Source organism: Aquarana catesbeiana, linkage group LG01, assembly GCF_042186555.1.
Source record: "Aquarana catesbeiana isolate 2022-GZ linkage group LG01, ASM4218655v1, whole genome shotgun sequence".
In the NCBI taxonomy this organism is placed as follows: Eukaryota; Metazoa; Chordata; class Amphibia; order Anura; family Ranidae; genus Aquarana; species Aquarana catesbeiana.
In genome coordinates this window covers 72,622,058-72,648,482 of record NC_133324.1, presented here as the reverse complement: position 1 = coordinate 72,648,482, position 26,425 = coordinate 72,622,058, and the positions used below count along the sequence as shown (strand labels likewise).

General features: G+C 44.7%; 1 protein-coding gene across 2 annotated transcripts in view; it reads right to left on the bottom strand.

Moving 5' to 3' along the window:
* ST8SIA3 (ST8 alpha-N-acetyl-neuraminide alpha-2,8-sialyltransferase 3) overlaps nt 1–26,425 on the bottom strand; it is an 83,961-nt gene that overhangs the window by 36,733 nt on the left and 20,803 nt on the right. For both annotated transcript variants that reach the window (XR_012242858.1, XM_073620240.1), the window contains exons 2-3: nt 12,316–12,438; nt 6,220–6,777 (exon numbers count right to left, since the gene is read on the bottom strand). Coding sequence is in view for 1 of the 2 variants with exons in the window: in XM_073620240.1 (XP_073476341.1) it covers nt 6,220–6,777; nt 12,316–12,438 (681 nt within the window). In the remaining variant the exon portion in view is untranslated. The remainder of the gene's footprint in view (nt 1–6,219; nt 6,778–12,315; nt 12,439–26,425) is intronic.

The following is a 26,425-nucleotide window of genomic DNA, read 5'->3' as shown; positions in this document are numbered from 1 at the left end:
AAAGGCAGGCTTCATCCACATGCTGGCTTGGAATGGAAATTTTTGAGAAAATTTTAGGCATTTGCTAAAGGCACCCCTGAAGAGACCTGAAGGGCCCGGGGCGCTCTGGCTGAAACAGGCTGTTCTATATTGGCCCTATGCAGCAAGCAGTTACAACTTTAGCTTTTTAAAAAATTAATTTCCAGCTATGTGAGTGACTAGCCTTTACCCAGCCTATTGGAAATAGTGGCCTGCCAGTGCAGCAAAACATCCCAGAAAATCGGATGTATCACAAACTTTGTAACACTATGGTGCATTGCCGTGCATTGCAGTGCAGTTGTTGTGACACATGTGCATTTTTTTAAGCCGGCCATAGATGGACCGAATCTTGGATGGTTCAGCAATGATCCATGTATGGGCAGGCTGGTTGTATTGAAGTTGATCCATCGACTGACTTCAGTACAACCAGCCTGCCGGACTTTTTGCATGCAATTACTGCCAGTGGCTATAGCTGCAAACAGTAATCATTGTGTTCTACCAACTGATGCTTGACCCGATACCTGGACAGTCAGGGCCGATCGGTGCGGTGCTGGGGGGGGGGGTTACATTCACCGATCTCCCTGTATAGATTTCAATAAAGCATCTGACAGCTGATTCTCCTCCTCTCCCCTCATGGCTTTCAGCTGCTTTATTGAAATGTATACAGGGGGATCGGTAATTGTAACTCTACCCCAGCGCTGTACCGATCGTCCCTGACTGTCCCCCTCCATGCTGCGATCCCCCTCCGTGCTCCGGTCCCCCTCCGTGTTCCTCAGTCTCTCTCTGTGCTCCGGTCCCTGTCCGTGTTCCTCGGTCCTCCTCTGTGCTCCAGTCCCCATCCATGTTCCTCGGTCCCCCTCTGTGGTCTGGTCCCTCTCCGTGTTCCTCGGTCCCTCTCTGTGCTCCGGTCCCCCTCCGTGTTCCTCGGTCCCCCTCTGTGCTCCGGTCCCCCTCCATGTTCCTCGGTCCCCCTCTGTGCTCCGGTCCCCCTCCATGTTTCTCGGTCCCCCTCTGTGTTCCTCGGTCCCTCTCTGTGCTCTGGTCCCCCTCCGTGTTCCTCGGTCCCCCTCTGTGCTCCGGTCCCCATCCATGTTCCTCGGTCCCCCTCTGTGGTCTGGTCCCTCTCCGTGTTCCTCGGTCCCTCTCTGTGCTCCAGTCCCCCTCCGTGTTCCTCGGTCCCCCTCTGTGCTCCGGTCCCCCTCCATGTTCCTCGGTCCCCCTCTGTGCTCCGGTCCCCCTCCATGTTTCTCGGTCCCCCTCTGTGCTCCGGTCCCTCTCCGTGTTCCTCCGTCCCTCTCTGTGCTCCGGTCCCCCTCCGTGTTCCTCGGTGCCCCTCTGTGCTCCGGTCCCCCTCCGTGTTCCTCGGTCCCCCTCTGTGCTCCGGTCCCCCTCCATGTTTCTCGGTCCCCCTCTGTGCTCCGGTCCCTCTCCGTGTTCCTCTGTCCCTCTCTGTGCTCCGGTCCCCCTCCGTGTTCCTCGGCCCCCCTCTGTGCTCCGGTCCCCCTCCGTGTTCCTCGGTCCCCCTCTGTGCTCCGGTCCCCCTCCGTGTTCCTTGGTCCCCCTCTGTGCTCCGGTCCCCCTCCGTGTTCCTCGGTCCCTCTCTGTGCTCCGGTCCCCCTCTGTGCTCCGGTCCCCCTCTGTGCTCTGGTCCCCCTCTGTGTTCCTCGGTCCCCCTCTGTGCTCCGGTCCCTCTGTGCTCTGGTCCCCCTTCGAGAGCCTCTGTCTCCTCTCCATTTATCTTCAGTGCAGCTGAGGCTGCAGAGAATGGGACCGGAGAATCTGCGTCCTCAGTCCCTTTCCCTGTCTCAAAATAGAGATGTCAGGGGTCTGTTAAGACCCCTGATATCTCAGCAAAGCCACCCCCCAACAGGGCTAAAAAAAAAAAAAAAAAGAAAAAAAAAGAAAAGAATTGTAATTAATAAATATTGAAAAAGTTAAATTGTAAAAAAAAAAAAAAAAATAAAATAAAAAAAACACACTGACAACGTCCACTCCCCCCCCACCCCCACCCCAAAAAAAAGGAGCATGTAAAAAAATAAAATTTAACAAAAAATAAATATATTGTAAATAATAATAAAAAAAAATGTTAGAAAATAAAATTGTAAAAAAAAACAAAAAAAACTACTGACACGTCCACGCGTCATCAGTGCTGCATATCAGTGCCACTGTCACATGACATAAAAAAAGTATCGGTTATCCGTACTTAAAAATGGTATCGGTGCAACCCTAGTGTGCGTGTAAAGGCAGGCGTCCCAATACTAATGGCAATATATAGTGTGTGTGTGTATATATATCTATATATATAGATATATATATATATGTATATATATATTCCCTTAATACATTGCAGTACATTACATTGTGACACACCCAAAATCTGCTTGTGTGAATGGTAACACTAAGTCCTCATTCACATGGGCTTCCTGCAACTCTTTTATTTAAAACATATTTTTTTCTAAATAGAGAAATTGATCTAGGAAGCATAAACAAACCTTATACTTCCTGGGACAATTTCTCCTGCATTTAAACCCACATGTGTTTAGATGCGTTAAGAGTATCCAATCTGCACCTGGATACACAGAATTCTGTTGTCTCTAAATACAGCTAAACTGAATAAACATGAATGCAAATATACATACAGTGTGCACATTACATGCAATTATATGTGTTAGAAATGTTCTATAAACACATATAAATGCATGCTTGTGTGAATAAGGCCTATGGGATCATTCACAAATATAAACTGCATTAACAAGCAGCCAGTAATAGATCAGTGTGGCAGTGATCTATTGCTGCAAGACAATGTATTTCTAATGTGTAGATATCATGACAATTAAGTAATAAGGTCTTGCTTTTTTCAGTGGAATTTCAGGTAAATATTGAAACCATCCAGTGCTCAGCACATACAGATTATTAGACTTCTTTATTATGTCCATGTCTCAAAACAATAGCTATAACTTCAATGTTACCTGTTGATTCTGCCAGTTCGCAGTCCTCATAAAGATTTCTAGCTTAGGGCTGACTAGGTTATCTGGCCACCTTTGAATTCCATCTAGCCACAGCGTTATTGGCCCTCGGTATCTTCCTCACCTAATTATTCATTCCTGATGACCTTGCACTCTTCCTCCATTGTGGTGATTCCTCCATGTCATTGTGGGCATCCCGAATCACAAGGACTGGCCAAGTCCAGCCTGCCCTGCTCCCAGTACTCTGTTAAAAATGCACTCCAATTACCCATACATGCTGATATGGTGTGCTGAAGAGAGAGGTATGCTGGGCTTACCTCTTGCCCCAGCACTGCGGATAGGACTACATTTCTTCTCCCACTGCCCCATTCAATGCACAGCACAGAGAGCATAGAAGGCCAGATGACCACCGCTTCTTGGATCAAAAGGCACACAAATTGTTTTAACCACTTGCCGACCAGCCGCTGCAGTTTTACGGTGGCTGGCACGGCATAACATAACGTCGCTTCGCCCTGTGGCCACTAGGGGCGCGCGCCCGCTGCACGCCCCCCGAGCCGATGCGAGTGCCCGGTGGTCACAATCACCGCCGTGCTCCTGCGATCGCCGCTGAGACACAGAGAACCTGGGATCTGTGTGTGTAAACACGCAGTTTCCGGTTCTCTTAGGGGAGAAGTGACAGATCGTCTGTTCATACAAAGTATGAACAGCGATCTGTCATCTCCCCTACACAGTCCGCTCCCCCCCTTCAGTTAGAAACACAATCAGGGAACACATTTAACCCCTTGATCGCCCCCTAGTGTTAACCCCGTCACTGCCAGTGACATTTTGACAGTAATCAGTGCATTTTTATAGCACTGATCGCTGTATTAATGCCAAAAATGTATCAAAATTGTCCGATGTGTCCGCCATAATGGCGCAGACCCGATAAAAATCGTAGATCACCGCCATTACTAGTAAAAAAAAAAAAAAATTATAATAAAAATGCTATAAAACTATCCCCTATTTTGTAGATGCTATAACTTTTGCATAAACAAATCAGTATACGCTTATTGCAATTTTTTTTTTTACCAAAAAAATGTAGACGAATACACATCGGCCTAAACTGAGGAAAAAAATTTTTTTTATATATTTTTGGGGGATATCTATTATAACAAAAAGTACAAAATATTGTGTTTTTTTAAAAATGGTCGCTCTTTTTTTGTTTATAGCGCATAAAATAAAAAGCGCAGAGGCGATCAAATACCACCAAAAGAAAGCTCTATTTGTGGGGAAAAAAGGACATCAATTTTGTTTGGGTGTAACGTCGCACGACCGCACAATTGTCAGTGAAAGCAACGCAGTGCCGAATCGCAAAAAGTGCTCTGGTCAGGAAGGGGGTAAAATATTCCGGGGCTAAAGCGGTTAAAGAAAGAAACGGCACAGATCATCATGCCAAGAAATATAATTTACATACACATTTTTTACATGGCTTTACATGATATCTGTTATTTGCCTAAAATACTTTAAAGCAGTAGTAAAATCTACCAACTTGAAAAAAAAAAAAAAGTAATGGCCCCCTACAGTGTTATGCTATAATGTGCTAGTGTCTACCGACACATTATGGCAGACTTACCTTTAAAACAGAGCCCTCCTGAGCTGCTTTGTCCCTGCTGCCAGCACTCCTATCTTCACCTGGACTTCTATTCCGCGTTCATGCTCTCTGGCCGTTTGAATGGCTGGGCCGTGATGATGTCGCTCCTGCACATGGGAGTCATTGCGGCACGACACTCTGCATTCAGTGGTTATAGCCCATGTGAATATTTCCTAAACGTCGCATGTTTAGGAGATATTCACCGTACCTACAGGTCAGACTTGCTATAAGTTTATCTGTAGATACAAGTTTTATATAAGAGTTTACTACTGATTTCACTTTTTTTTACTGTATCTTTTTGCCTGATGCTTTTTGTGGGTGCGTTTCCTCAATAGCTTTGCCAGTGTCCAATCACCTGAAGGTATCAACCTATAACCCAGGGTCTATGAATACTCTATGAATAACAATGCATATGTGCTATGGCTAAGAGGGTGGGCTGTAACGCCCACATGCTGCACATCTATGGCTGGCAGAGCTTTCTGTGCTGAGGGCACACTCACGCCGAGCTCCCAGCCCAGTGGCTGAGCTGTCAAAGACAGTTTCCCATCAGTACTAATCAATTGGGAGTCGACAGGACCGGCTCTCGATCATGTGACCCCTGCAGGGCTGCTGTTAGAAATCATGGGGCCCCATACTGACAGAAAAGTGAACTAAGCCTAACAGGCGGCTCCAGACTCTTGAATAAACCACTCATTCATTCAACAAGAATACCTGTGAGAATGAGCCCTTAAAGTGTTACTAAACCCACAACAGTAAAATCAGTCTGTGTATGCAGTAAAGCATGCTTGTTATACTCACAGTGGAACCTAAGGGGTTATTCCTCTGCATTGTGTAATATAAATCCTGATATTTACAGAGCCTTGGGAATAAGCTGCGGATACTCAGTTTGGTGTGCATTGCTAGAGTTTTTCTTTCTTTCTTGGAAGAGTGCATGTGATCAGCACAGGGCCAATCAGCATTGTCCAGACAGAGGGTCAGGGGTCCTGCATTCTCATAGGGCAATTGTGGGAGAACGAAAACTCCTCCTACAAGTTTTAACCAGACACTAATAGAAGTCACAAGACTACTCTAACTGCTGATGAAAAAAGGTATATAGCAGTTTATATTTACTAAAATAATTTCATTTACGTGTTCTATTATAGTGAATGCAGGGTCCTGGGTTTAGTAACACTTTGATTAAGTTTTTTTTATTATTGTTTACAGCCCTGTGGGGTTGGTGAAATATCAGAGGTCTAAACAGACACCTAATGTCTCACTTTTGAGTCAGAGAAAGAGATTGAGGACACAGATTCCTCAATCCTTTCTCTGCAGTCTTAGCTGCATGATGCATGAACAGAAAGCACTCTGTACAGAGGCTCCCTGTTCATTCACAAACTGAAGCATTGTTACCACTGCGATGGCTACATGGAGATTGGTTCCAGTAATTGTACCTATTCCTCCTGCTCTGGCCCCTACTGTTGAACTTATGGGGCCTGGACCCCGTACATAAGGGCAGATGCTACCCCCTTATCAGCAGCCCTGGACCCCTGTGAGAGCCAATTACAATGGTCACATAAAGGGGTTACGATACATGGTAGCATTTGAAAACAGAAGCATGTTTCATACCTGTTGACATGTTGCATTATATTTCCAGGCCATGCCAGCTGGACTTTTAGCTGATCTCGATGTTCGACAAAGAAGTCCACCAATGTTCTTGTAACTGTAGCAGAAGTATGGAAGAAAAATGCTGGGATCCACAGTATGGCTCCATCGAGCTTTTTTAAGTTCAAGAAAAAGTTGTTCCGGTCCTGTATGGTCAAAAGATTATTGTAATATTTCTCGAGAATACTGGGGTTAAAAGTAGTCAAGTTGGTCTTTCTGCCGACATCTTTATAGAAAGCTTCTGTTGGAGCAAAGTTACATCGAAAGACAAAATCGGCGCTGTCTATTTCTGCTCCGCACTGGCTTTCTGTCAGGATGCCACTGTTTCCGATGACCGCGCAAATGTTGTAATGTTTGTTCATGATGGGCGAGCTATCCGGTAGAAGGGATCGGAAGTTATTGCTGATGGAAAAGACGTATTTATGACTGGAATAGTCGTAATGCATCAACTGCCCAGTTCGTACAGTATTCTTGGTCAAAGAAAAATTTCGGATTACATCCACATTCTGGAGTATTTCTCGCCTAACAAATGGCACAATGAAAAAAAAAAATATCACTCCTAGTTATGTTATCACACGTTAGATTGCAGCAAAAACTGCAAAACAGTTAAAGTTTAATATCCAGGCATACGGCAAAAAGTCTATAGACCACTGACCATCATACCTATATCTATATGGGCAAAAGTATGTGGAAACTTCCTCACATTGGACCATTTTCAAGTTCAATTTTCAATGAAGGATACTCAAAGGTGTAACTAGAATCATGAAGGGCCCCCTTGACCCCCGGCTGCAGCCCTTCCCTCTGATGCTGGAATGCCAGGGCCCGGTCGCAAGTGCGACTTTTGCAACCCTGGTAGTTCTGCCACTAGTGTCTGTAGTTTTTTATTTGTTATTTCATTTATTTTTTTTTAATACAATTTTTTTTAATTGATTTTTTTACAGTTTTTTTTCAGAAGCCCCATTGGTCCCAACAGACCTCTGATGTTCCACCTTTGAGACAGTGAAAGGAGAATTAGGACACAGCCCTCAACCTCCATCTTTGGAGCCTCAGCTATTCAGAATGAATGGACAAAATAGCTCTGTACAGAGCTTCACGTTCATTCACAAACCGAAGCATGTCTATTATGCTTCAGTTATGAATGGACACGGGAGCAGCCAGTACTGACCACTCACTGTGTCCATTCAGAAAAGGAAGGGGCAGATAATGACATATTTACTGACACCTTCTCCACACTCTATACTGACACATCCCCGCAGGAGCTGGCAGAGAGGGAAGGAGGGGGGATGCCAGCAGAGCAGCGAGGGGGAGGGGCAGAGGAACACACAGGGGCAGCAGAAAGAAGAGGAAGCTGGATAGGAGGGGTGGCGGGGGCAGCATATACAGTCAGGTCCATAAATATTGGGGCATCGACACAATTCTAATCTTTTTGGCTCTATACACCACCACAATGGATTTGAAATGAAACAAACAAGATGTGCTTTAACTGCAGACTTTCAGCTTTAATTTGAGGGTATTTACATCCAAATCAGGTGAACGGTGTAGAAATTACAACAGTTTGTATATGTGCCTCCCACTTTTAAAGGGACCAAAAGTAATGGGACAATTGGCTACTCAGCTGTTCCATGGCCAGGTGTGTGTTATTCCCTCCCATTTACAAGGAGCAGATAAAAGGTCCAGAGTTCATTTTAAGTCTGCTATTTGCATTTGGAAACTGTTGCTGTCAACTCTCAATATGAGATCCAAAGAGATGTCACTATCAGTGAAGCAAGCCATCATTAGGCTGAAAAAACAAAACAAACCCATCAGAGAGATAGCAAAAACATTAGGTGTGGCCAAATCAACTGCTTGGAACATCCTTAAAAAGAAAGAACACACCGGTGTGCTCAGCAACACCAAAAGACCCGGAAGACCACGGAAAACAACTGAGGTGGAAGAATTCTTTCCCTGGTGAAGAAAACACTCTTCACAACAGTTGGCCAGATCAAGAACTCTCTCCAGGAGGTAGGTGTATGTGTGTCAAAGTCAACAATCAAGAGAAGACTTCACCAGAGTGAATACAGAGGGTTCACCACAAGATGTAAACCATTGGTGAGCCTCAAAAACAGGAAGGCCAGATTAGAGTTTGCCAAACAACATCTAAAAAAAGCCTTCACAGTTCTGGAACAACATTGTATGGACAGATGAGACCAAGATCAACTTGTACCAGAGTGATGGGAAGAGAAGAGTATGGAGAAGGAAAGGAACTGCTCATGATCCAAAGCATACCACCTCATCAGTGAAGCATGGTGGTGGTAGTGTCATGGCGTGGGCATGTATGGCTGCCAATGGAACTGGTTCTCTTGTATTTATTGTTGATGTGACTGCTGACAAAAGCAGCAGGATGAATTCTGAAGTGATTTGGGCAATATTATCTGCTCATATTCAGCAAAATGCTTCAGAACTCATTGGACGGCGCTTCACAGTGCAGATGGACAATGACCCGAAGCATACTACGAAAGCAACCAAAGAGTTTTTTAAGGGAAAGAAGTGGAATGTTATGCAATGTCCAAGTCAATCACCTGACCTGAATCTGATTGAGCATGCATTTCACTCGCTGAAGACAAAACTGAAGGGAAAATGCCCCAAGAACAAGCAGGAACTGAAGACAGTTGCAGTAGAGGCCTGGCAGAGCATCACCAGGGATGAAACCCAGCGTCTGGTGATGTCTATGCGTTCCAGACTTCAGGCTGTAATTGACTGCAAAGGATTTGCAACCAAGTATTAAAAAGTGAAAGTTTGATGGATGATTGTTAATCTGTCCCATTACTTTTGGTCCCTTAAAAAGTGGGAGGCACATATACAAACTGTTGTAATTCCTACACCGTTCACCTGATTTGGATGTAAATACCCTCAAATTAAAGCTGAAAGTCTGCAGTTAAAGCAATTCTTGTTCGTTTCATTTCAAATCCATTGTGGTGGTGTATAGAGCCAAAAAGATTAGAATTGTGTCGACGTCCCAATATTTATGGACCTAACTGTAGAGGAACCGATCCCCTCCACTTTCCTCCTGCAGCCTCTGAGTGCCTGCGGGAGAAAGAGGAGGCAAAGCAGGCATGCAGAGGCTGCAGGAGGAAAGTGGAGGGGATCGGTTCCTCTATACAGTATGTCACCCTGCTGCCCCTCCTATCCAGGTGTACAGGGGACCTGAATGGGCCCCTCGGAGCAATGGGGCCGGGTTGCAATTGCAACCCCTGTAGTTACGCATATGTTGATACTGTTAAAGTATATATACAGCCAAAACTTTTTTTTCACTTTAGATCAAGTAGAGGAGAGTTGAATGCAAAGTTTTTGTTGCCATTTGTGTCGGCTTGTAGTTTTCAACAAACTGCAAGGGCACTAATGAGCACCCTTAAAGTCTACTGATATATCCTCCAGCTTTCTTGCCCATAGAGGTACGGGCAAGAAAGCTAGAGGATATGTTTGCAGGGGCTTGACATTGCACCCCGTGATCCATCACTGATCAAAAGGTGCGATGCTCTGCAGGCTCTTGTGCAAGCAATAATAAATGCACATTTTTTTGCCTGCATAAATATTTGTATGTATTATTTATTTCAGAAAGGTGAACCTATCCTTTAGTGTTGTTGCTACAATCCCCTCTGTTATAATAAATGCTGTGCCCTAGTGTATGTGTTTTGTAAAAAATCAGTCGGTAAATACCTTATTTTATAGTGCCGCTCGGCGCTCACGTGACCAGCCGCCTCTCTCCTCTCCAGGCCTGATAGCAAAGCGGGTGAGCGCCGAGAAACCCACGCTGACGTCAGCCGGGAGGAGGAGCGGAGAGGAGGAGAGAGGCGGCCGGTCACGTGAGCGCCGCTATAAAATAACTTATTTATCAGTGGATTTTTTTACAAAACACATACACATACACTTGGGCACAGCATTTATTATAACAGAGGGGATTGTAGCAACAACACTAACTTATGATACCAGCAGGAAGGGAGGGGCTGGCACTGGTACGATCAGACTGGAAGGCGGGGGGGGGAGGACAGAGGAGAGCTGTGGATGACAGAGGCACGTAGACTGACCACCATGGTGTCAGGGCTCAGCAGCCATGATAAAACGTGGTCAGTTTACAGGGGGGGGGGGGGGACCAGGCAGGATCAGCCAGGTATTTTAGGTGATAGAAAGGGCCAAATTACACAGCACAAGCACTATGCTGTATAATATGCTTTAAGGGAACAGGATCCATTTTTTTATTTTATTTTTAGGGTAACGAACATTTTAAAGCTACGGTATACAAAGACATCTTAGAGAATTATTCGACCCCTCCATCATTGTGGTAAAAGTTTGGGGAAGGTCTTTTCCTGTTCCAGCATGACTGTGCTCCTGTGAAAAAGCCAGCTCCATATACACATGGATTAATGCGTTGAAGTGGAGGAAGTTGAGTAGCCTACATAGAGCCCTGATCTCAACCCTACTGAACACCTTTGGGATAAACTGCCTCTGGCTTTGGAATGGGATTTCCCAAAAGCAGCTCATCAAGGTGTGATGGTCCAGTGCTGAAAAACATTTAGCCACATATTCTATAGGCAGCTGTACGTATGAGCAAATCTTCACTTTTTCCTGTTAACATCAAGTTTTAAGTCAGAAAGGTTTATAGGGTTAGTTTACCTGACCAAAGCTGGATAATGCCCTCGCTATAGGTGCAGGCCATTTATGTACTTCCCGAAGCCTGACTGAAAAACTCCCAGAGATGGCATTATCCCATCCTGTCTTCTTGCTAGGATGTTGCTAAGACATTCCCAGCCCATTCAAACCCCCCTTGCATGCACTCTCTCCACTCTGTTGCAGTAGCTCCGAGCTCATGGACAATGGACCACACAAGTGTGGGGCTTTAAGAGCTTGCTCCTGTGATGGTGGGGGCAAGCAGTAATGTCTGGGAGTGTCTTAGCAACATCCTAGTAACATGGTAGGATGGGATGATGCCATCTCTGGGAGTTTTTCAGTCAGGGTTCAGGAGGCACAGTATGTAAATGGCCTACGCATTATCCTACTTTAGTTAAAGCTGCACCGTTTGGTTTTATCTACAGAAGACCCTTAGCTGCATCGGCAGTTTTTTGGTAATGGCAAACTCACCCCTTAAAAGTGAAAAGAAAAAAAAAAAAAGGTAAAATGTCAAGTGCTCAATAAATTGCATGATCTCATTTTGTGGCAGTGGTCTTTCAAAGCAGAATTCCAGACAAAATGCTGTTTGCTTCTATTTCCTTCCCTGTCTCTGTTACTAAGGCACACAAAAGTTCTGATCGGGTCCGCCAGTCAGTTTTTCAGGAGGACCTGATTGGAACCTCCATTCTTCTTCTATGGAGAGGCGGGTGTAAACAAACATGTGTCCGTTTACACCCGTCGACATCCAATCCGATCTGCCAAAAAGAAACGGATGGGGATCCATTCTCTTTTCGTCCCGCGGATCAGACGGCAGTCAAGTGTAGACGGACAGGCGGTCCGTTTACATCCAACCACCCATAGAGGAGAGCGGGCTGTGTCCGTGTGCGCACTGCATAAGCGGAGCAAACACGGAACTGTCATCAGCCTGCTCAGCGGGAATCAAGGATAGATTCCCTGCTGAGCAAGCAGATCGAAGCTGGAGTCCGCTCCCTGTCAAAGGGGCCTTAGAGAGATTTCACCCAAATTTCTGTCATGGCGATCACAGGTTTTTTTATTTATTTTTTTGGTCCTCATTGAATTTGATTGTCATAATCACTGATGATTATAAAACCTCTTTTACACTTGACAGAGCATATACTTTTCAGTGGCTACCTTTAAAAAAAAAAGGGCAACGAATGAGAACCGTGACATCAGAGTTCTTCCAAGACAAATGAGAAAATGAGAGAGAGCTGGTCAAACATTTTGAATCTGGCCAGGCAAATATAAGTTGCTCAAAGTTCCCTGCTGTGTTTACAGAAACCACATACAGTGATTTAAAAAAGCTGTTATATGATCAGCACCATCTCCAGTAATGCGCTGATTATGAAAACACAACGTATGCGGGAACTCATTTTACACATGACGCGAGACACTAACCTCTGCCGTGCAAATGCTGTTCGGTTAAATATCCACTTGGCTGGTTTCTCTTGAAGCTCCTGTGTCAGGGAGTTAGTAATTGGAACAAATGACGGATCCAGGAATTTCATCGCAAACTGTGACCTGCCAATGGAAAACAGTAAGTTAATATATGCACTGAAAAGAAAAGAGGACAATCTGACTTCAGCATATTATACCGAGGGGAGTTCCTGGAATGCATATAGCGGGTCCAAAATTGCTGACAAGGCCTGGTATTGCTTCCAAACTGGGGATCATAGGAATAAAATAAACACTTCAATGAACCAATGTTCATAAAGGTAATTTACATGGTGTTGACACATAACTGAGCCCGCAAAGCCGCAAACATTTTTCATGTCCAAAGACTTAAAGCTGAATTCCAGGAATTCAGCTCTATTGTAAAAAATGGAGGCACAGTATGAGTTAAGTCCAGCCAGGTGCATGACATCCCCTGGGCTTAGCTCTATTATTTATATCGGACAGCTTTATAGTACTCCCGGAAGACAGCTATCGCTTTAGTTTTCGGGAGAGCGATGCTAATCCTTCTGAGCTCTGTGTTTTGACCAAGAGAGTTGCTGCAGCCGCTATGCCCACCCCTCACCTCCTACTGCCCAATCACAGAAGCCTTTATATTATGTGAACACATTCACAAAATACAATGGCTTCTGCGAATGGGCCTCACCTGTCAAATGTAAATAACAAAGATAAACCCGGGAGATGTCACGCAGCTCCTTGAACTTAACTAAAAGTGTGCTTTCACTTTTTACAAAGTGCCTGAATTCCTGGCGTTTAGCTTTAACCCTTTCGCTGCCAGGTCAATCCGTCGTATGGTGGGTGGGCTGTACACTCATTCATGGTGGCTGCGGAAAGCGACATGTTTCCGCCTTTCGATGTCCCTGGCCGGCATACCTGGGAGAGAATGTAATGCAGTGCGATCTGCATTGCATTACATTCAATGAAGCACAGAGGAGACATGCAGGGTCTTATAGACCCTGCATGTCTCATTAAAGAGAACTTGTCACCAAAAAATCATCACATGGGGGGGACTTTTTGTCTCCTATGCGATTAAAAAAAAAAGTAAACATTTTTTTTTAAATTGTAAAGAATTAAAGCTACACCCAAGCACTTAAAATTTTTTTGAGGGCCCCCCACCCCCACATATATGCACGTATGAATGTGTCAGGGGGGACTACAAACCAAACCACCATTTGCAATACAAATGGTACATATCGCTGCACATGCCAGAGTGAGAGCTATATTATAAGCACCAGAACTCCTCCATAATGCATCAAAGGTCCGACGGAGTTACGACGGACTTTCGAACGACCGGACTTGCCCACACTAAAGTCCGTTCGAAAGTCCGTTGGCTTGAACGTGATGACGTACGAAGGGACTAGAATAAGGAAGTTGATAGCCAGTAGCCAATAGCTGCCCTTGCGTCGTCTTTTGTCAGTCGGACTAGCATACAGACGAACGGATATTTCGACCGGACTCGAGTCCGTCGGAAATATTTGAAACATGTTCTAAATCTAAAGTCCGTCTGATTTTTCGAAAGCAAAGGTCAGATGAAGCCCACACACGATCAAATTGTCTGGCGGATTCCTTCCGTCGGACCTTTGCTGTCGAAAAGTCTGCTCGTGTGTACACGGCATTACACTAAACTATAGGAGGCTTTTACAGTGTCGCCTATGGAAAATATAGGGTACTGAAGTTTGTCCCCATTTCACAGGCCCACACACATTTAAGGTTTAACATGTTGGGCATCTTTTAACTCAATACAACCTCATCTTTTATATTGTACAAAAAAATGGGTAAGTTATTGAGTTTATGTGCCCTAAAATTAACTTTAGTGTATTTTTTTTTATATTTTGCATTTCCTAGATCTTTGCAGTAATATCGTGTGACACAAAAAATTGGAACTACCACTATTTTATTCTTTAGGGTGTCTGCTTTCAGAAAATATATAATGTTTTGGGGGGCTTCTGTAATCTTTAGGCCTAAAATGATTTTTTCAGCATGTGTGCAAAAAATGCAAAAGCGACTTTGGCAACGAAAAGGTTAAAACTAAATTCTAGGTAGCTATAGAATACCACTTGATACCATTATGTATTCTTGTAAAAATCCAGCTGGTATGGATCACACAAGCTCTGATTCATGAAAATCAACCTAGAAGACATGATCATAAGTAGTGTGGCAATCATAGGGAGATAAATATCTATGGCGACAGTGGCAGCACTCTACTGAAATCTCAAAAATCCCACCAATCCAACATCCTCAATGCCATTAATGTTCAGACCAGGCTCTATTTCCACCTTGGACCCCTGTAACTACCCCTTTTCCACACCCCTCCACTCTCCTTATCCCCCTTTACCACCCTGGTTAGTTTGTTACCACTTTCATGAGCACCTTCTACCACTTGTACATTACAACATTTAACCCTACCAAATGCACTTTGTGTTTCCTCTGTGCTGCAATTAACACTGTGCTTCTATGCAATACTAAATGCATGTTGTCTGTTGGAACATTCCTTTAAAACTCAATAATAATGTTGAACAAAAAAAATATAACTGGTATAAGTAGGCTGTTTTGTCCTTATATCAGTTCCTGGTATTCCCATCAGCAGTCAGGCTGAGAGGGGAAGCCAGCAATGTCAGCTAATCAGATTCCATTGCAGTGCAGTCTTCTCTCTTCTTCTCTACTGTGTGTTGGTGCCTACAGTGGGCTCAGAGAAAGGCCGATACATAAACCAATGAACACATTGCCACAGATCTGCTGTAGAACTGATCTGTTACTTATAGTTTTACAAATGCAGTTTTCTCCTACCTTGCTGGTTTAGAAGCTGAAGGTGCCAGCACATCTCACCAGCTGATTGATACACGTAGTTGGCTACACAGCCAGTCCCCGCCAAACCTGTAAATCTAGCTCCCTATTCAAGCTGTACACAGATCAACACTCTTCCCGCATTTCAGTGTACCTACGTGCCAGGGTTCCCAGGTTCCAGTATCTCCAAGTTCCTGAGTTCCTGCGTCTTCTGAACTCTGGCCTTCCATTGACCCCTGCTATCTTCAGAGACCCTATCTCCCTGTACATCCCTGTGATCACACTTTCTCCAGTGACCCCTGTGCCCCTTTGTCTTCAGTGACCAATGTGTCAGTGTACCCCAGTTCGTGTTTTCCTATCTTTCCAGTTATCGACCGCAGCTTTGTATCTGACTATACTTGCTTACTGCCTGTCCTAGTCTTCAGCTGGTCCTTGTTTCTCATATTGTATATTGATTTTGGTGCTGCACTCTGGTTCTTTTTCAGGGCAGCTGTTGTCTGCATTGGTATGTCTGAAGGCCGCAACTTGGGAGGCATTCTGCAGCAAACTCCAGTTGTGTGCCTGAGGGCCGCAACCTGGGAGGCATTCTGCAGCAAACTCCAGTTGTGTGCCTGAGGGCCGCAACCTGGGAGGCATTCTGCAGCAAACTCCATGCAAGTGCCTGAGGGCCACAACCTGGGAGGCATCCTGCAGCAAACTCCATGTGTGTGCCTGAGGGCCGCAACCTGGGAGGCATCCTGCAGAAAACTCTGTGCGTGTGCCTGAGGGCCGCAACCTGGGAGGCATTCTGCAGCAAACTCCATGCATGTGCCTGAGGGCCGCAACCTGGGAGCCATTCTGCAGCAAACTCCATGCGTGTTCCTTGAGGGCGACAACCTGGAAGCCATTCTGCAGCAAACTCCATGCGTGTGCCTGAGGGCCGCGACCTGGGAGCCATTCTGCAGCAAACTTCATGTGTGTGCCTGAGGGCCGCGACCTGGGAGCCATTCTGCAGCAAACTTCATGTGTGTGCCTGAGGGCCGCAATGTGGGAGCCATTCTGCAGCAAACTCCATGTGTGTGCCTGAGGGCGGCGACCTGGCAGCCATTCTGCAGCAAACTCCATGCGTGTGCCTGAGGGCCGCGACCTGGGAGCCATTCTGCAGCAAACTCCATGCGTGTGCCTGAGGGCCGCGACCTGGGAGCCATTCCGCAGCAAACTTCATGTGTGTGCCTGAGGGCCGCAATGTGGGAGCCATTCTGCAGCAAACTCCATGCGTGTGCCTGAGGGCCGCGACCTGGGAGCCATTCTGCAGCAAACTCCATGCGTGTGCCTGAGGGCCGTGACCTGGGAGCCATTCTGCAGCAAACTCCATGCGTGTGCCTGAGGGCCGCGACCTGGGAGCCATTCTGCAGCAAACTTCATGTGTGTGCCTGAGGGCCGCAATGTGGGAGCCATTCCGCAGCAAACTCCATGTGTGTGCTTGAGGGCCACAACCTGGGAGCCATTCTGCAGCAAACTTCATCACCACTTGAATGCTGCACTGGTGAATGTCGGGCTGCTCCTTAGACTCTGAGCCCCAGCCCTTCTTAGGACTCATACCTCTGCTAACTAATATGCAGACTGCGCAGAGAGTGCACGAACCCCAACCATAAGTGACATACATTGACCTACGAAGAAGTGGAAACTTCGCATTAGCAGAACATTTTGAGAATCCAAAGGTACTTGTCAGTATCTGATGGTGCTGGATGTTCTACATAGGACTTTGGTAAGACTATGGGCACTTGTCAGGATAGCTGTTACTTGTGAACTACAGATACACATCTACTGTTATTGATACTCTGCTCAACTCCAGAAGATCAACCAGAAGATCAACTAGATCCTGAGAAGCACACTCAGTGCCGATGATAAAGCAGTACAGCCAGCCCTCCTCTACCGGGCCCAGGTCCCATCAGTTCACAAGGAGTGCCTGGGTACCTGCTGAGCAGGGGGGCTGGCTGTACTGCCTTTTTGCTGATACTTGTGACTCTTGTGGATCCCCCTGCAGAGCTGCTGGCTTCTTCTCTTCTTTCTCCCTCTGGCTGCGCTGCAGGGGGATCGATTTGTCGATCTGCGCTCTGTTCCACACCCCTGCTGTCAGATTTCCCTGTGTGCCCTCCTCCCCCGCAGCACTGCTGGCTTCCCTCTTCCCCTCTCCCACCGGCAGCTGCTGTGGGCACACAGGGAGATCGGTCTCAGGATGGAGAGCAAGGAGGGGACCGATAAATATGTCATATTTACTGGCCTCTTCATTTCCTGAATGAACGCAGTGAGTGATCAATACTGATTGCTCCTGTATCCATTCATCATCGAAGCATAGTAAACTGTGCTTACTATGCTTCAGTTTTTGAATGCACAGGAAGCCTTAAAGCGCTTCCCATTCATTCACTGTCCAGTGCAGCTGAGGCTGCAGAGAAAGGGACTGATGACCTCAGTCCCTTTCTCTGTCTCAAATGGGTCCCAAACAGGTTCACGGACTCCTGATATTTCACCAAAGGCCCCCAAATGGGCAATTAAAAAAAAAAAAAAAAATATATATATATATATATATATATATATATATATATATATATATATATATATATATATATATAATAAAGGACTTGGTTACATGTGCTTTGCTTTCTAAACTGCAGTCAGCATTTGGATCAGTTCGGGGTGCTTCCGGAGCAGGTCATGTTTGACGGGGGTATCATTTCTGCCATGGCTGCGAAGCATAGCATTGCTTCATTGTAAGCATTTTAGCAAAGATATCATTTGATATTTTTTTGTTGGTGGGGGGGGGACCCTGCCAGGTAGGCTGTGTGGGGCCTTGTGACTTCTAACAGCAGCCCTGAGCACACAGCTCTGCAGAATCACAAGCAGTGACACCCTGGAACTGGCAGTGGCTACCTCCAGGACTCGACGAGAGCTTTGGCTGTGCCAGCTTTCATATCCCCTATTTCAGCCCCTTGAACTGTGGATAAAAAACAACCAGATGCTTTCCTCTCCACCTTCCTAATCTCATGATTTGCTGTGGGCAAGACAGAGACTTTTCTCTACACGAAGCCTGCTAATGATCACACGCTTCTTTGTTCACAAAAATATGCACCACCGAGTACCGAGATTACAATATGCTGCAGAATGCATGAATAATACCCAGCAATTAAGGCAAGTTTCATTTATAAAAGTGACGTATTGAAATGCAGTACCCCGGCAATGTTCCCCTGCTGCACAAATGTATGTAATTACTGTAGGTTTTGTGTAGCTGGGTGATAAGCTGATCATATTTTTCACAGCAGCTGAGCAAATGTACTTGTGCTGGAATGGGCAGCAATAGAATTGTGCATCAACAGCTGCTACGGCACAAATACGTGTGTTGCTTCAAGTTGTTTCGTGTAATCTGTTCAAACCGAAGGATTTATGTCATACATGTGATTGGAAGTACGGTCGTGCTGCTGCTAAGTAGTGCCATTTAATCTAAACAAGCACTCCAGCTGGTAAATGCCAGATTTTGCAATCAACTATTCTTACAGTGTGTGTGTTCTTAACGACGACTAGAAAGTATGTTACCGGCATGACAAAATTCAACAGTGAAAGGGGGGGGGGTACGCTCTGAGCACAGATTTAGACCATTCTGTACAGTTTATGCAAAACATGAAAGCCTTTCGATTGTCTATTTAAGTCTTTTATGAGAAGTGGTATGAAGTATTACTACTGTCTGGGGATAAGGGAATTATCAAATAATGAAATAAAATAGAGAGCAAAGGAGGAGATAGAAAATCACTACAAGCTAAACCAATATAGCCAAAATGTAATAGAAAAAAAAGCAACACAAACACAACTAAACCTAACCAATTAAACGATTTTAAGACCAAGCTTATTCTGACACTTCTCACATACAGTATATGTAAAAATCTGAATTTTTCTTGCTAGAAAATTACTTAGAACCCCCCAAAAATGATATACTTTTTAAACCCCCTTAGCCCCAGAAGGTCCCCCCCCCCCCTTCATGATCAGGCCATTTTTTGCAATACGGCACAATGCGTTTAACGAACAATTGATCTCCTTTTTTTCCCACAAATAGAGCTTTCCTTTGGTGGTATTTGATCACCTCTGCGGTTTTTATTTTTTGCGCTATAAACAAAACAAAAAAAAGACCAACAATTTTGAAAAAATATATATATTTTTTACTTTCTGCTATAAAACATATCCAATAAAAAAATTAAAAAAAAAAAAACAAATTTCTTCATAAATTTAGGTCAATATGTGTACATATTTTTGGTAAAAAAAAATCCCAATTAGCATACATTGATTGGTTTGCGCAAAAGTTATAGCATCTACAAACTATGGGATAGAGTTATGGCATTTTTATTTATTTTTTTACTAGTAATGGCGGCGATCAGCGATTTTTAGCGGGACTGCGACATTGCGGTGGACAGAACGGACACCTAACTGACACTTTTTTTGGGAACCAGTGACACTAATACAGTGATCAGTGCTAAAAATATGCACTGACATTGTATAAATGACTCTGGTTGGGAAGGGGTTAACATCAGGGGCGCTCAAAGGGTTAAGTGTGTTCCCTGTTTGTGCTTTCTTACTGTGGGGGGGATGGGCTCACTGCATGGACACAGTGATTCATGTTCCTGATTAGCAGGAATACAAGATCACAGTGTCCATACCTGACAGAACGGCGGTCTGCCTTGTTTACATCGGCAGACCACCGTTCTATCTCTGTGGGGACCAATCGCGGGTGGCCGGTGGACATCGCATCTGCCGGACCCGCTGATTAGCTCCTCCTGTGTCCAACGATCACGCCTCCGACTATTGCACAAAATCACGTACCTGTATGTGATTTTGCGCAGCCAGGCCGCCCTTCTGCAGTATATGTACGTGGGGCGGTCCAGATCTGGTTAATCATTATAGTGGACACAATTTACAGTAATACCCAATTTTTATGCTAAAATATAAAAGATGATGTTACCTCGAGTAATTAGATACCTAACTTGTCGCACTTTAAAACTGTGCATGCTCGTGTAACTAGGGTACAATAAATTATCCATAGGCGACAATTTAAAAGCCTTTACAGGTTACCACTGTAGATTTACACAGGAGGTCTGGTGCTAGAATTATTGCTCTTGATCTGATATTCACAGTAGCATGGGCAGTGACAGGTACTCTTTATTGAGATATGTGAGGTCTATTAGACCCCAGAATTCTCCTCTTCTTTTAAAGCGGAGCTTCACCCTTCCTTACACCCACTGCCCCACTGGTAGCTGATAACTGTACCTGTAATCTTTGGATATTTTGTTTTTGTTTAGTTACCTTTTTTTATTTAAAATTCCCCCACTTCCTATCCTAGTTATGTACGTCATATATTGACTCACATTGACTCCTGGGATTGATAACACTGATATCCCAGGAGTCAATATATGACAGGCATCCTCCGCTTCTGCCATTGCGTTATTTCTGCAATCAACACAGTGCACCGTGCTGTGTCCTGACTGCACAGACAGGTATCTTGTCCCCCCTCCCCCCCCCAAAAGGTGCCAATTGTTGCACTGGAGGGGGAGAGGAGAAAACGAGCGGAAGTTCCACTTTTGGGTGGAACTCCGCTTTAAATCATATGCTCCTACTATTATTAGCGAAATTGTTCCCTACAACAAATGTAGTTAAAATTTCTTACATTAAATTTAAACACTTACCATATAAATGTAAGTTTTTAATTCCCAACCTCCACCCCTCAAGAAAATAGAAGGGAGGTGGGAGGGAATAACAAATAAAAAAAAAAAGGAGAAAACAAAAACAAAAAAAAAAAGGGGGGGGGGGGGATTCTCAATAAAAAAAAAGGGGGAAAAGAAAAGAGATGATGAAAGAGAGGTGAAAGAGAGGCCTAAAACAAGTATAAAAAAATTGTAAAGTGTTAGAAAAAGAAAAAAAGAAGAAAAATAAACAGATAAACAAATAATCAATGTTAACTGATATGTCATACTCTGATGCCCCGTACACACAATCGGACTTTCCGCCAACAAAACCGTGGATTTTTGTTCGAAGGTTGTTGGCTGAAACTTGTCTTGCATACACACGGTCACACAAATGTCGGCCAACAATTACGAACGTGAGAACGCGGTGACGTACAAGACGTACGACGAGCCGAGAAAAAGGAAGTTCAATAGCCAGTGCGGCTCCTTCTGCTTGATTCCGAGCATGCGTGAACTTTTGTGCGACGAAGTTTTGTTGCCGGAAAATTTGAGAACCCGCTCTCAAACATTTCTTGGCGGAAAATTCCGACAGCAAATGTACGATGGTGCATACACACGATCGGACTTTCCAACAACAAGCTCACATCCAACACTTCCCATCGGAAACGCCGACCGTGTGTACGGGACATGACACTCTATTCACTAGAGTCTGAAATTATTTCATGATATAACCTAGTAGTCCTCAATTCAAACCATTTTGCCCATGTTTTAAGATATTTCCTGGTTAGCCCTTTATTCCTACAAGTTAATTCTTCCATTGGACGGAGCTCATCAACCCTACCGTAGCAATTGCGAAATAGTAGGTATAGATCGCTTACCCCAATAGACACAAATGACATGTACCCTGCAAAGTGCTGCAGAATCATGTTAGACTATGTCAGAATATATGTAAAAAAAAAAAGAAATATTTCGTCATTGTCCTTGAACAGCTAAAGACCTGGGGAACGTGTATAATAATTAGCTGATAGTGAATCAGCACCATGGAGAGCTCTTTGATCCATTCAAGCTCCCCTCCTATCACAGACCGCTGTGCAATTTCCATGCCCAGGGAAGCCCCTTAAATAATAACATTCCTTATAAGTTATCAGCACCTGGGACAGCGACTGCCTCACCAATCTGCTTGGATTCTATGTCTGCTACCCACTGACTGCTTCAGACAAACTAAACACCTATGTGACAATCCAAATGAAACAAAAATAAGGCCAACTATAGCTGACTTGACCACAGGCAACACCTGGGTACTGCAGGGCCATAATGTGTCTGTACACTGGAAAATCTCTGGATGTTATCTTTAAAAACGTTCTTTATCAAAATACAGAGCTCTATCATTGTATATATTCCTAACACAGCTTTTCTGAACCTTTTAGTCACGGGGGATTCCTTGAAATAAGGTTCACGTTTTAGAGAACCCCTGCTAAAAAAGGTTATATCTACAGCATGTGGTACATTGGCCAAACCATACTGGTGGCGAATGAGATAAGAGCCTCCTCAATGGAAAGAATATCCATCACAATGGTGGTCAGTGTAGTACCCACATACATTGAGGGACAGTAAGTAGAATGCTCCTTACACTGATGGTCAGAAGAATGGCCCCTTTACAGACATGATCAGTGATTTGCATATCGAGGCGAGATGCTCCATGGTCCAAAGCTGCTGCCTCCCGGTGTGGCATTGGTGTGGGAACTATGCAGACACCTTCAGGCAGCAGATCAACCCACCACTGTGGCCTTCGCACCTCTCCTGCAGGTGGCATAAGTTTATAAAGAAATTCGATTTTTCTATATTTATTGGATATGTTTTATAGCATAAAGTATTTTATTTTTTTTTTCAAAATGTTTTCCCTTTTTTTGTTTATATAAAAAAAAACCCAGTGGTAATCAAATACTACCAAAAGAAAGCTATATTTGTGTGAAAAAAATTATATAAATCAATGTTCATTTAATGGTAGACCGTGTTCCAGACCCGGACCGAGTGACAGTCCTGTCCGGACCGCGGCACTTATCAGTCTGGATGTTCTCTTTGGTCTCCCATCCGGCCGCCGCCATCATCCTCGAAGCGGGCGGAGGGTGCTGCATATCGGGACAGAGGGTGGGATTCGGTAATCACCCACTTGTTAATGTAATAGGTTGGGCAGCACCCACCCTCCAGCTCAATATACAGCACCTCCCGCCCGCTGTGAGGATGATAGCAAGTGACGGGCAGGCGGGAGACCAGAAAGAGAGAGAGAACACCTAGGTGCTGTGCCTCTGCCCTGGTAGGACTGTGCAGAGGAAGCTGAATGATGAAAGGGGGATGGTGATGTATAGGAGGAGAGGGGGCTATGACTGCAAGGGGCACTGTGATGGGAAAGGGAACTGAGGACACTGTTGGACTGCTTTAAAGGGGGACTGCAATGTGAAGGGGGTCACTGATGTAAAAGGGGACTGTGGACACTGATGTAAAGGGGGAGCCATGATGTTGAGGGGGGTTTGTGATGTGAAGGGGGGCTGAGGACAGTGATGTAGAGGGGGGACTGTGATGTAAAGGGGGCTGCAATGTGGTATTGCGCAAATGTGAGATTCGGACCTCTGCCAGAAGAAAATTTTACGAACTGGACCCCCGTGAATTTTAATTCAAGACCCCTGATATCAATTTTGTTTGGGTAAAGTGCTGCAAAACCGAGCAATTACCAGTTAAAGTAGCGCAGTGCCGAATAGCAAAAAATGGCCTGGTCATGAAGGGGGTAAAAACTTCTGGAGCTGAAGTGGTTAACTGAATTAAATGTTTTACAAGGTGAGGGTTCATATACTGTAAAGTTTAAGCTCTACTGATCATCAGAGATTGAAACAGGAACAGTAGAAAACTTCCAACCTGACTGATCAGCATTTCCCGAAGATTAATCTAATGTCATTGTTTTCTATCTACACGTAGTAAGACTGACATACAACAGTGTCAGAATATTTCAGATTACCTCTGAGTATTTTATAGGTAGACCCTATTACAAACAGCTAAATACATAGTTAAAATACACAAACTATATGGCCAACTGTTTGTGAATATCAGACACCTGTGATATGAACTTGTTGGGAATCCCATTTCCATGCCATGGGCATTAATATGGATCCCCCCCCTCCCCCACACGCCCTCTTTTTCTTAATTATAACAGCTTCTTTTTTTCTGAGAAGGCTTTCCGCCTGGTTTGGATTGTTTGTGGAAATTTGTGCCACAGATCATTTGGGAGGTCAGGTACAGGTGATGTTGGATGAGAATGACCTGGCTCACAAGTGGCATCCCAATGATCCCAAAGCTAATCAGGGTTCTGTGCAGGACGCATGAGTTTTTCCACACCAAACCATGTCTTTCTGGAGCTGGCTTTGTGTACTGGACTCCAAACCCTTGATGAAGTCACGTGATCAGTGATGCAACGCGTCGGGAGGAGCCGAGTGACGAGACCGGAAGTCCTTGATTTATGTGAAGCTGAACAGTTTTTATTAAAATATTGTACTGGAATTCTGCACATGGAGATTTATTTACATTGCAGGTGAGCCTACAAAAGAGGAGTGTGGAGGATAATAAGGAAATATAAATCATCTACTGGAGTTCCTGTTATATATTGAGAAGTTTGTTTGAATCTGCTGAGTGTTCCAAGGAGAAGGAGCTTCCGTTACCTTAGAGAGTGATACCAGAAGTGCGACTAGACCTGTAGGGGTCTCTTCCTGAGCTGAGAGGCTGGGCCACACCCGGTCATGAATAGTGAAAGCTTATCACTTTGAAAGAGTTGGATAATTATTGTGCACTTGGGATGGTGACATCACTATATGAACTATTTTTGCACTAAGTTTTTGCACGGAGCACTTTATCAACTTTTTTGGAATTTTTTTATGTGAAAAATACTTTTTTGCTTTTAATCCTTTTTCATCATATGTTGTTTGATTATTTGCATATTATCAGTCATCGGATATTTGCACTTTATTTACTATTTACACTGTACATCTTCAGCAATTGGAGTTATTGGAGGTTATTTGCACTCTATTTACATATTTCAGCACTTTAGATAAAAGGTAGAGCTGCAGGATTAATCGTCAAGAATCGTTATCACGACCTTGACTAAGGCCCCCTTCACACGGGACGGATCCGTGATGATTCGCCCCGTGAACATCCGCTGCTCAGCGGGGATCTCTCCCTTGATCCCCGCTGAGCCGGCGGATGACAGATGTCAGATCTCCGCTCTCCCCTATGGGGGATCAGATGAACACGGACCGTCTGCAGCAGCGCTTTGCGGGTGGTTTTAACCCTTTCTCGGCTGGTTTTAACCCTTTCTCAATCGCTAGCAGGGGGTAAAAGCGCCCCGCTAGCGGCCGAATAGTGCCGCGAAATTGACGGTAAAGCACCGCTAAACCGCCCCAGTGTGAAAGGGGCCTAACTAGTGGAACATCATCGTTCCAACTATGATGGGCCAGTAACACTAAATGAGAAGTATAAGATAATATAATAATTAGGCAGTCTTATGCCCCGTACACACGATCGGACATTCCAACAATAAAATCCATGGATTTTTTTCGACGGATGTTGGCTCAAACTTGTCTTGCATAAACACGGTCACACAAATCTGCACTCCTGTGACCCAGATTCAGCCATCAGCAGGCTATAGCCCGCTGTCAGCTGACATCACAGAGCTGGTCCGTGGCCTGCAGGGATCCCATCAATAATGTCTGGATCTGCCCAGATGCTTGACTAGCGGCTGTCTCATCCTCCCAGTGAGCCACTGAGTGCCTGAGCCATTCACTCCAGCCCCCTCCACAGCCCAGTGCACTAGTGAGCGCTGGAGGAGCAGAGCAGAGAGCCGGTAACTGACAGTCACTGGCTGAGTGATCAGTGGTCTTTCATCGCTCATTTCTTAGAGACGGCGGGGCACAGATGCAACATGGAATCAATGCTGCATCCACCTAGGCGAGTATAATTGTTTATTTTTTTTTCGAATCCCACACTTTTCTTTTAATGATTTGATACCCAGGGCTGTTCTATATAAAAACAATTCTGTAATAGTTACATAGTTAGTCCTATACCCATAGTTGATCCAGAGGAAGGCAGAAAAACCCAGCAAAGTGGGACCCAATTTGTTCCAGCAGGGGAAAAAAATCCTTTCTGATCCGAGAGGCAATCGGATTTTCCCTGGATCAACTTTACCTATAAATGTTAGTATCCAGTTAAATTATCTACATTTAGGAAAGTATCCAGGCCATTTTTAAAGCAATCAAATGAGCTGGACAGAGGACCTCTTGGGGGAGTCTATTCCAAATTTTCACAGCTCTTACTATGAAGAAACCTTTCCAGATTTGGAGATATCTTTTTCCTCTAATAATAATAATAAAACAATTAAAGCGGAGTTCTGCTTAAAAAAAAAAAAAATGTAAAAGCACTACAAATACTGCAGCTGCTGACTTTTAATAATCGGACACTTACATGTCCCAGGGTACAGCGATGTGGGGGAATGAAGCCCCACTCGTCTCCCCCCTCCTCTCTGCGGCGCC